The sequence below is a fragment of the Anticarsia gemmatalis genome, chromosome 1, assembly GCF_050436995.1.
Source record: "Anticarsia gemmatalis isolate Benzon Research Colony breed Stoneville strain chromosome 1, ilAntGemm2 primary, whole genome shotgun sequence".
Classification (NCBI taxonomy): domain Eukaryota; kingdom Metazoa; phylum Arthropoda; class Insecta; order Lepidoptera; family Erebidae; genus Anticarsia; species Anticarsia gemmatalis.
Genome location: NC_134745.1, coordinates 8,090,743 through 8,103,245, shown reverse-complemented (window position 1 = coordinate 8,103,245; position 12,503 = coordinate 8,090,743). Strand labels below are relative to the sequence as shown.

The 12,503-nt window shown below is 37.3% G+C and overlaps 1 protein-coding gene across 1 annotated transcript in view; it reads right to left on the bottom strand.

The window, feature by feature from the left end:
• The window catches only part of bbg (PDZ domain-containing protein big bang), a 33,831-nt gene continuing 21,328 nt past the window's right edge, over window positions 1–12,503 (bottom strand). The window contains exons 4-8 of the mRNA XM_076116766.1: window positions 2,957–5,337; window positions 2,606–2,731; window positions 2,262–2,343; window positions 1,733–1,921; window positions 1–1,487 (exon numbers count right to left, since the gene is read on the bottom strand). Of these exons, the coding sequence (XP_075972881.1) occupies window positions 1,315–1,487; window positions 1,733–1,921; window positions 2,262–2,343; window positions 2,606–2,731; window positions 2,957–5,337 (2,951 nt within the window). The 3' untranslated portion in view covers window positions 1–1,314. The remainder of the gene's footprint in view (window positions 1,488–1,732; window positions 1,922–2,261; window positions 2,344–2,605; window positions 2,732–2,956; window positions 5,338–12,503) is intronic.

The following is a 12,503-nucleotide window of genomic DNA, read 5'->3' as shown; positions in this document are numbered from 1 at the left end:
TTAATTACTGTGATTATATAATATAATATAGTAACATGAAAGATTAATAGTAACTAAGATAACATATACCACCTAATGTAAATAAAGAATATACCGTATATTCGATAAAGAGTAACATATTCAGATGTTAATGTCAAGACGAGCAACCACTCGTTATTGATTTTCTTCTTAACATTATAAATACATAACTTTCTGAACTCTTATAAAATATTTTTAATATCAATAGAAAAGAGATCCAAAAATGTAGTGACATGTCTACATCGTCACATGTTTCTGTGACATAGTCTTTGTACCCAAAATAATTAATCATATCTTTGTTCAGAACTTATGTTACATTCGAGAAAATTCGTCGTTTCAAGTGGCTGCGTACTCTAATAATCCAATAGTATAAAACAGTTATTAATAAATAACAAAATATTTACACTTCCTTACATAAATAGTTCGATGTTTTAAAACTAAGCAATGGTATGATAGGTACCGCTATTGGCAAATTATTATCATGGCAAGTTAATGGTCTGTATTATAAACTCGTAAAAAGATTTTTAAAAAGTATTTGTTATTTCATTTTGATACTCAAAATAAAGTAATGTCGCATAGTTGACTATAGTTTCTAAATGTAGGTACTATAAAAAGCTGAAATTATTGCATAAAAAGGGTTTCTCTGAAAACACGCGTATACTTATTATACTTTACGTACTTACTTTGAAAGCCAAGCTTTGTTTATGACGCTTCATAAGCTTAGAATACATTAAGTATGTCAAATTATGTACATCATGTGTGCGCAAAATAACTCGTCAAACATAAAATGGCACTAAACAATTTTGATATTCATTTTAGCGCATACAAACATACAAAAAGTAGAATATTAAATTTCCGTCGACATTTTTACAGTCCAGACTAGTTAATTAAACCGAATTAATCAATAAATAAACGATTTTAACAAACAATGAGACACAGTCTTAATAATCCTATCCTTACGACGATCCGTTACAGACAGAACATAAATTACCTATTTACAACCTTATAGAAACAGTGACTAATGAATGAGGCAAATTGTAAATAAAAGAAGAACGAATAACAGTTCAGAAACCCTACACTTTCAGCGCACTTTCCTAAATTGAATGGTGTCAGTTAGCGCCGTTTTACTTCGCCCTTCAACGAACACTCGCAAATAAATGATTCTCTTAAGCGAAATGCTAACTGAGCTTTAAGATACATCACCAAGATAAATTGTTCAAGAAAGTGGAGGTTTTAAAAAAATGTATGTCACTTATTCATGTGTAGGTGCAGTTTTTTATAATTTTTCGTTCGTAATCACATTTCGATATTGCCTTTAGGATTCCTAAGTACAAGGGTAACCGGGCCAGCAGGCAAAGCCTTGAGAGCCGCCCAGGCTTGTGTGCGCGTGAAACCTTCCATCGACTGCCCTCCAGCTGACAGAAGTTCCGCACCGACTAGAACACGACCGCTTTGTGCTGCCGCTCCTCCTGAAATCAATAGTCAAAGATTTACGTTATTTGCTTCTCGTATTGAGGTTTAATGAGTTAAATGCTGGTAAAATAATCCTGGTTCTCGCTTGACAAATCATATAAATAATTACTATCTACCTATGTTCTAGATATTGATAAAACGTTTAAGGAAAAGCGTTTAACTAAAAATAAAAATCAGCTAGAAAGGCTGTATCGAGTTCTCCCATAGATTTAGTAAATGAATAACTAGGTTCTAAACGTACCTGCAAATAGTTTCTTAATGGTAAGAGGACGATCACCGCGCGGTGAGTCTCGGCCTCCGTCCAAACCGAAGCCGAGTCCGGCACCACCGCCGGCTTTCTCCAGTAACACTGTCACCACAGAGCCCGAAGCTTTGTTGTCGTCTTTCATATTTTTTACATCTCCCGCCTCGTGTCGGACCTTCGACTCCGCTGTAAGTATACAATAACTATTTTAATATACGTTTTAAAATTGTAATTATTATCGCAAAGCAGCTGAGTGGCCAAAGCATGCGCGTCCCACGTTAGTGACACACAGCACACCAATGACTTTTCGTATTAGAAATGACTTGTTCCAACGGCGAAGGAAAACATCGTGTAGAAACCTTGCAACTCAAAAGACTGGAGTGCATGCAAAGTTCCCATCACGCACTTAGCCAGTGTGATAGATTCAAGGCCTAACTCTCTCTCAATTCGGAAGCAAACCCCTGGCTAGCAATGGGACAGTAAAGGGGGAATGTATGCGATGTAAGTATGTTAAATTGTTATTTACCTTTGTCAGAGCCGCATCCAGCACCATTTGCATTTTGTCGATTTTCGATCTCTATTTCGATTATAACTTCAGAACGTTGCTCCTGAAAATGAAAATATTTGTCATGAGAGATCTATAATATATAAAACAAAACGTCTTGGTAGTATTGTAATACTATTTATACTATTATTTTTACTGTGTACTATGAGGCTAAATTCTGGTTCTATATTAATGGAGAAGTTCACTATCTAAAGCTTAGCACATGAGCTAGTCATAACAAAAGACTGCGCTAACAACGCAAGGTTGTTTTATTTTCACAACTTAAGCTTATTAGTAGATTAAGTTGTATAAATATTTATATTTACCTTAAGGATAGTGACAGATTGCGCATGAGTCAACCCTGCCATAGCGCAACCGTTAATACTTCGGACTTTTGCTCCACGTTTCAGTCCTGCTTTAGCCGCTACACTGTCTGCTAAAACTCTATGAACCTGCAAAGAATACAAATAAATATATATTGTTTAAGTGTAGATCAAGCGTATTACAACGTATGCAACTATTGATCACATTACGGACGACTATGGTATGCACATGCTTTTACTGCCCTTAGATTTGCAAATTACTTTACATATTCCTTTGTTTTGAATTTAAGCATATGATTGCCTTCTTCAAAGTTTGTTGAACTTAAGACTTTATTGTTTTGAAATCGTACTCACCGTTACATCTTTCGCTTCACAGTCGATTCCACCGGCCAAAATAACTCCAACTCCTGTACCAGCTCCTCGCATCAATCTAATACTTTGAGTTGATACTTTAACTTCCTCAGCAGGGCTGTTGTTCAGTTTTTCATTCGGTTTCTCGTTCTCAATCTTTTTGTTAATCACTAATGGTTTTTCTCTTGTTTGTTTATTAGCACCACTACCATCCACAATATCGATTGTTTTGTGATATTCGTTTACATCAGGTTTATTGATTTTCTCAAGCTTATTAGATAAAATAATATCTGTTTTCTTAACAGCAATGTCATTTTTCTGCGACAAGTTCGCTGTCCTGTTGTTGTTATTGTAGTTGTCGAGCCCAGCTTTATTAATCTCTTTTATAATTTTTTCGGAAATAATTTTGGGCCCGTCTTCCATTTTGGGACTTTCTAAAGAAATATCGTTTTGTTTGTTTTTAGTAGCTGAACTGGAATTTCGCTTGAGTCGCGTGTTTTTAAAATCATTTTTCCGCTGCCACAGGTTTGCATCACTGTCACTATCTGAGTCAGTTTCGGCAATTACCTTATTGCGCCGTCTGTTTTCGCCTTTATTCGACACAACACTCACCGATGGCGTGAGCGTAGAAAGGCGTTCAGACGTTTTGTGTACTGGACTCGGGGACCTGTCGCACGACTCGTGTGAGAATTTAGTTTCAACAACAGGCGATTTTAGTTTAGCGTCTCTTCCGCTCCGGCATTTTGCCGACGCCAAAATATTACGCCTATTTATCGTATCTATATTATACGACTTTGAAACTTTTCTCTTGTCGGAGTCAGCGACAGAACTTTCAAGAGAACTGCAACTCGCTTGCGATCCAGAAGTAGCTGCCGAGCCTGCCGATGAACTGAGAGACACATTTGTATCAGATGACACTGAGCGACAGACGTTTCGTTTTATATATTCCTCAGGATTCTTCTCTGTAACATTTGCCTTGTTCGGAACCTCGGATTTAAATATTGAATATGTTGCATAGTGGGAACCGCGGGGCGATAAGCGTGAACTATCGGATTCTATATTCTCAATATTATGCATCGGAGAAGAAGCTGATGAACGGTAACTGGATTGTGTGGAACTCATTGCAGAATCGTTATCACTGTCTACCACATCCGTTGCAGTACATATTTTAATATCCATATTTTTGTAGTCCCGTATATAATTTAAAATATCCTTGTGTTCTTTCCTCGATGAGTTTGTAACTTCATTTGTTAACGGTTTAGTTGTTCCAATGTTGTTAGTTGATAATCGACTGATTAACCCATTATTCAAAGTATTATGTGCTTTCACTCCACTAGACTTGTAGTTCATTTTATTTAGCAAGTCAATTCTTTCGTTGTAGTTAGGTTCCGGTGTGGATTCTTTAGAAAGAGATGAGGGAGTATAAACTTGAAGTGATTTGCGTTTGAAGGCTGGCGAGTATTTCGGCAAGTTATTCGGAAGCAGGTCAGCATTCCATTTCGCGTCATTTAAATTTAATGGTTTTGCATGATTTGTCTTGTTGGCTTTAGTATTCGTACCACTTTGATTTGATTTCAATAAGAATGACTTAGAAATTGGGTCTTGCACTTTAATTTCAGGTAAATCCACGATTGGTGTCTGAACTTCCGGTATCACTAAGCCCCTTAATTTAGACATGGACTTTTTCCTTTGTTCAATCAAATACTCCAGGTTTGACTTATGTGTGGATATATTTTTGTTTCCATTGTCGTCACTAACGCTTCGCACGTGATATATATTCTTAGCAAACGCCGGGTCAGGGGTAGAAGGTAACGTCGTTGTGCTTCCATAAAACAAAGGTTTACTGTCCGTATAAAGGGAGGCGTTACTGCTCTTAGCTGAACTATAATTCGAAGTGGTTGACGCTCGTTCAACACCTCCTAAAACTTCCGGTCTCTCAGTGTGTCTCTTGAATGTTCGAGGTAGTTCATCAAGGTTGTCTTGAGATTTTGTCAGACGTCTATCCAAGGAAGATACGTCGGAGTAACTGTTTGCATAAGGGGCCGTACTCTTCCTAACAGTTGAAGAGTTTCTATTTGGCAAAGTGCCACACTTATCCAGTCGATCTGAAGATGTTGCTCGGTCATTTGAAAACATGGCAATTTTATCTTTGACACTGGCCTCACTTCGAGCATCTTGTGTTCTCGAGGTATAAGAGAATCGCGGCCTTGCGCCAGGCCACCCGGCGGGCAACCTCGGGGGCAGTCGAGACGCGGGCTCCGGTGCCTTCTCAACAGCGTCACAGGGTGTCTCTACTCCGTCCGGAGGCTGTCGGGGGCACGATGGCAGAGGCGTTTCGTCATTAGATAGACTTTTGTCTTCAGCATCGCTTTTGTTGACACGATCTGTAAACGAAACGATTTATAATTTAAAAAACAAACAATGATACAAAATCACTTAATTACGCATACAGTCCCAAAATAACAGGGCTTCTTGTAGCCTCTGCAGGTTCCCTGTGCTATTAACAGCACGCAATCTCGTCTGAGCGAAGTCTATAAGAACAGCTGATCGTATGAAAATAAAAAGATATCTTAAGTAGCCATGTTATTTATGCTAAGACGGTGTTATTAAAATGTGAAAGGCATTTTAAAATGTAACTGTCATTAAAATGCTCTATTGTTTATTACCAATGACAATGATAAATACCTATGGGTAGAGTCAGCATCTTTATATTCAGGTGGACACACTAAATATTTAAAACCAGGTCAACTCTCGCTGCCAGTGTTATCGTAAATATTTCAACTTATACCGAATACATGGCAATAACATTTAAATTGGAAACATTTATGACACTATAGAATTATAAAACGTTCGTACTTAAGTCGGACAAGTATACAAATGACAGCGATCGGCTGATAAAATTAAGAAAATCAGTGTGCGCTATGATTCACGGATAGTGTTCTATTACAATTGACCAACACAGTATTAGCAAATATGATGCGTCATCGTATTCCATCATAAGTGACACTGAACTTAGTCACAACTAGCTGGTGTAATGCGCAAACATAAGTGTTAACATCTTACATGGAAACTATAAATGATAACGTAACTGCGCTAATGTGGGGTGACTTTTAGAATCATTTCGTCGGCTGAATTTACCGTGAAACTAAACACTTTTTTGAATGAAAAGAAACCTCAAACGCTTAATAATATAAAGTATCTATAAACAATCATTCAAGTATAATTCGGTGAATTATACTTAGTTGACTCAACGCTTATAAAGCTTTTACCAATTTACTAAATTTGTAAAAAATATACCTTCTTTTTCCTCTTCGATACGATGTAAACAACGAGAGTGACGAATTTTAACAATGCTGTACGATTTTGTATCCAACACTATTACATTTTGAGTGTACATTGCAGCAGCTAACGAAACTAGTATTGCATACAGAAGACTCTTTTCAAATATATTTTTTTAACATTCTCGAACGGACCGCTTATTAACTAGATCACCGTGACATTTATAAATTAAAAAACTACATCTGTGCAATAGATAAAATGTGCAAACGTAAAGAAATACGCGGCACGACTGACGTATTTCCAATCTATCTTGTTCCTAGTACACTTTATGTATACTTATTTTACAGCGACGGCACGCTTCAATATATTTAAACAACTGTTACTGAAAAATTCAGGCTTAGAATGGACAACCTCAACGGTAGGTACTACAATATTATTAATTTCATGTCGTCAATAAATTGGAACAAAGACATTGAATTAATTTATACAGTTGCGTAAACTTTACGTCGTGATCAGCGGGTGAACATTTAAAACTGTAGCACGATTCATATTACGTACATAAAAATACTACATACACACATTGTACCAACGATAGTAATACAATTAAATAACGTACTTAACTGTAATATGTGTATAACATTTTAACAATTGTTTTTGTGCTTACCCATAGAGATATTAAATATTTCTGAATTGTATTACCTACCTATAACGTGCAAACTAGATTCATATTACTACAAAACATAAATGTTGTTATTCAAATTTCGATTCAATACAGGAAATCAATTTTGCAACTTCCTGTTTTTTATTACTTTATATTAGTGGAATTTATTCTCAAATCGGAGCGCTAATATCAGGCGGAGAATAAAACTTCTTGTATGTCTTCTCCTCTGTTAGAGAAAAGATTTCTCCGAGATCTAATGTATTCGTTGCTCCTTACCTATTTATTGATATATCTTCTTATACGAAAAGTATAAAAAATTCCTAACGAACATAATAAATGTAATGGTAATGTAAAATATATATTTATAGTTATTTATTTTTGTTGATAATCTATTCAGATAACCATTCTGAAACTTTGTCATCATCTATTGTCAAATTATTATGAACATTTTTACTTGCTTGCTTTTCCATGGCGAAAAGAAAGCCATATGGATACGACCAAAAATTAGTTTAAGACATGATTTTGTAATTATGAAAGCGAATGAGGATAATGTGGTTGTTCTACTAGAATACAATCAGTATGCTTTGCACGATAAGTTTCTACCACGCAGAAGCCAAAATGAGAGTCAAAAAAATCAAGCTAATGTGTGTACATCTTTATATTTGTCACAACATTCGTATGATACCAGATTTATGTAAATAATACAGCGAATCAAACAAGCAAACCATGAACACTTCAGGTAGGTATCAAGGTTTGGCAAAAGCAAATATTCTGGTTCACTTTGTTAATTTATTCTGCAGACAAAAGCACCTACTCGTACGTGCTTTTCAAACTTGAATTCAATTATTCGATTCGCTAATACGTTTTTTTCGCAAACTTGTTTGCTAACTATGTGCACTAAGGTAGTTAAGCTACATCCATTGTCTTTATACTGAAGTCCTAGGAAGCGGGCTGAAGAAGGTGACCGCTAGGTCAACACTACATAGCTACAGTGTATACATACAGTCATGTTCGTGTAGGCGACCAGTCTCTAAGCTTAGCGATTTACTTCAACCGAACATAATAATACATATACATATTTTAAGATAGGCTGAACGTAACGTGACTCAAAAATGCTGTAAATATATTACGTAGAGTCATATAACATTACTGAAATCAATATAAACAAGAAATTCCTTCATACGAACCATGAAGCGACACCGAGCGTCTCGGCAGTTTCCTCGACTCCAACATTGTGAAAAAAACAAAGTGCCACTTCCAAGGTGATCGTCATTTGAACCAATTCATAACACTACACTTTCATTCGTCAAACCAGTTTCGGAATCTTGTTCATTCTGAAAACTTACTTTCATTGTGCACTGAGAAAATTATCAAGAAAAAACTTATAATTTGCCGTAAACAAAAACACTAACCGCTTATTTGGCAACGGAACAGAGTTACGGATCTCAAAAAGTCCGAAGAAAGAGGATCGAGTTAAGAATGCGGAACGTGTCCATTAACGACCGAAATAACAGTTATTTTACATAGGGCGGTGCGTGCAGCGGCGTGCGCCCACGGCGGTGTGCGAGCGGCGAGCGGCGAGCGCGGAGCCGCCGCGACATGGCGCGATGCACTGAGTCGCGTTGGACTTGCAGAAATTTGCAGCGTCGCCGCCCTTGACGGGGGCGTTGCTCCGAGCCAGGGACGGACACCGAGCTGCGCACGCGACGCTCCCCCGCGGCCCACCGCACACCCGTCACCCGGCACACAGACCCATCACCATCCACAAAACTATCTTTATTAACCGCCGCCGACGACCTCACTAACACTTTGACCTACACACGCGCACGTACCACTCTTTTACAACATGCGCTCGCTGAAACCTCAGCCACGAGACGCAGACGCGCTAATTCTAGTGTTCTAACTTTGATCTCGATAAGCAATAAGCTTCGATCGGTATCGAGAGCTATTTTTAGTCAGTAGGCAGTGGAGGGCGGCGACCGTGAGCTCTCGCGTAGAGCAGACGGCGCCCGCGCACCACAGATGTCAGGGTCGCGGCGCCCCTTGTCCGACATGATCTTTTTCCGTCCGCATGTTAATATACTGAGATCCTGTCGTAAATCTCATTTACAAAACGTACTAAGAGCTTTTCATCTTAAACATGCCTTTATGCCCGCTTTCTTTTGCTTTCTTTTTCATATTTGCAGTGAAAGAACGAGTGGCATCGTGGAATGCGCCTTGTAGGTATATAGGAGTGACGTCGCCGTGGCCACGGGAGGCTGGAATGCTGCCTGTGCCCTCCGCCGCCGCCGCCCCTCGCAATCCGGACGCGGCCTTTAAACCGCTCCGACGTGTTTGCAGAGTTGTTTGCACATTTTTTTACATTCCCGTCCTTTTATTAAGCTCTCCTGTAATACCTACCTCAATATAGGAATAGATCTGTGGAGTCGTTACTTGACTACAGGTTTTGTTCTTTTTATTGTTCATAAATATTTACGATTAAAAACGCGTTCTGCTCTGAACTCTATCATAAATAATACATGGCAAAGCAATTTTCAGAAGGCATTACATGCACTGTTCTGTAACTTTACAGGTTCTCTGATAACCGATGGATTCAATGGCGAAACTATGAAATGGATAAGTGAAAGAAAGTGCAATCGATTTCACTTTCAAAACTAAATTAACTTTCTCCAGTGACATGTCTTACATAATCTGAACAAAACAAGATAGTAATAACCGCAACATTTATATCTGCAAAGGTCGTCAGGCAGCATTTATTAAGAGTTATCAATGCTAAATTATTTTATTATAGCTTCGATATGGTGAGCATCTGTATATGTGCACTCGTTTCTGAGTCATATTCAATATAAATTCGTATAAAATGATAATAAACTGGCTTTATGTAACATAGCTAAAAAGTTTTTAAGTTCCTTACAGGACATGACCGTTAAGGTGGACATCAAAGCGATACCTGATTTAACGTTCTTATAGTTCGATGAATAAAATACTCTGCCCTTGGTATGTGGTTAACTGGAAGTCAAACTTACCAGGACATGCCCTGGGATTCACCAAACAAACTCGAATCTTTCCTTTTAAATAAAGACTTTATGTCCTTCACATTTAGACATATATCAGTATAGCTATTTAAAACGTTATTTTTTGCTTTGTTCGCAGGAAATGCCGGGCCGTCCAATTTAAATGGCAACCGGATAAATTAAAGCACATCGGTATGTTTTTGAGACCAGCGAAATTGCAGCGAAATTTTGAATTTTTTCTCGTCTCGTCCGAATTCCTTGGAACTGGACCATTGACCAAAGCTCTACCCCTCTGCCTAACAAAAATCGATGAATTACATCTTTTGGTTTCCAAATTTAGAATTGAATAGCTCGCCAAATTGACAATCACTTTCAATCATAAAATGATTCTGTTAAAGCGATATGCAAAGCTGGCTAAACAATGAAAGCCGACGGGCAGGTCGTGGTCGTCACTTTAATGATCGTGCAGCGGGATTCCAGCCCACCTTACTTTCCTCGCGGGAATTCATTTGAAAGTACTTTTATGTGTAGAGAGTTCAGGCTTGAAAAAAAAAACAATTGTTCTTTGCCTGATTGAAAGTCGTGGTCATGCAGTTAAATATTTTCGAACATATTTCATGTACAAGCATTCTAAAGCTATACTTGAATGCACGCAATCGATATCGACTACGACTATCAACAGTAATAGTTACAGATCGATATTATTAGCTGGTCATTTTCTTCAGCATGTAATGCATGTGAAAACTTTCTTAAATCACATTGATGTCGATATTTAGCAAAAAATAACTTCTATCCCCAAGAAAACCTAAGCTATGTGAACCAAAAAGTTATTTGCACAAATCAAAATCTTATAGGACTCGCGTTAGCATTACACTTTTTCTAAATTATTGGTAGAAAAACCGTTAAATGGTTTTATTTAGCAAGATCTAATCAACACATTCACCTACTGACGCGATCCTCTAATTTGGAATGCGATTTATTAAGCGTTTTTAATAAACCGTTGATTAAAATAAGTAGATTATGTTTATGAACTGAAGATACTAATACAAACTGCACCTCTTCCGCACTGGGGACATTTTTGATTTGTCAAGGAAATACTATTTCCGGTGAGTGTTGTAAAGATAACTGTAGTAGTGCGTCAGAACTTGGACTAACAATCAGAATTGTGGTTAAACAACGACATCCTCAACATTTTATTGCGATTATTAAAAAATAATAAGCCCACCGATTGTAGTGATTATAAATTAAGAACATCCTGTTTAGGCCATCCGATAACGGTAAACTTCAGAACTTAATATCTTCAAAGGTCACAATCCGGTTTGCTTTTAATCACTGACAGAACGTAGGTCGAGAACCAGCTATAATGATAAATCGATGGATGTTCATATATTTTATTTAATATGATGTCTCCAAAGTAAAGCCAGCACATAAAAAAATAAGTATTCGAAAGCATTAACCATTTCAATGCAGTTTGACATATTATGCATTTATGTTGACGATGAGTTCTTGTTAAAAGCTCGTCCATCTCTACTTATTGCAAAAAACCTATCGAAATATGTTTATATTATCATCGGACAAGTAATAATAAAACTATAGCGTAACCAACTGTTTATTATGAAACATACATCTGTTATACAAATCAATTGATCACTGACCTTTCAAAAGAATGTTTGCACGTAATTTTCCTAGTATATGTTGATGTAATATTGTCAAGAATGCAAGAAGTATCGTGTAAGTGGAACACTTGAAAGGTTTTACCGGGTTGATATTGTATCGTACGGCACCGACGGCACGCTAGCAATGCAGTCCAAGCCTTGCACCGAAACTGCATTACGCCATGTGTTAAACGCGGGCAGGTGCGACGATGGCCGCGCCTGCGCAAGGTGCACTTTCACGGCCCAAACATACAAGGATTCTGATATAACTATACTTATTATGATAATACTTTTAACGCAAAGGATGCGATAAATAACGAGTTTCTCTATGAGTTCAACAACACCAATACGAATGAGAAATTTACATAAACATTATTTTGAGACGATTATGTTTTCCTAATAGCATATAATAGAACAAGTTTTGGCATCGTCGTGGGCATGCGATATCTGCATAATGATATGTGACCACGATATTGACTTCTATATTATCGCTTAATATTATCATTATCAATAATAGTTTGCTCTCCTTTACCGTAGGTAAGACATAAAATCATAACTTGTAATCAGTAAGGCTCGTTATAAATAAATACCTGCTCAATTGTTTCAAAATACTAAATAATATTGTGGGTAAATATGCGTGTTGTCGAATAAGTAACGAAACACCAACTTCTCATGAATTGCATGAGAAGAAACAAATCGGTTGCGATGAATAAATGATGATTATTTATAATTATCCGATTAATTGGCCATCACAATAGTGTGCGCAGGAGCAGCTTCCATCGACGCCGCTGTTTGGTATTCGCTTGAGTGGAGCGCGTGCTGCATTTACTACTTTATCACACAACTCTATCAGAATTCTAAATACTTGTTTATACTTGTAACAGATTTGCTGTTTATTATGTAAGGTAGCTCACAATAGATTCAGTTATTTAGGACTTAGG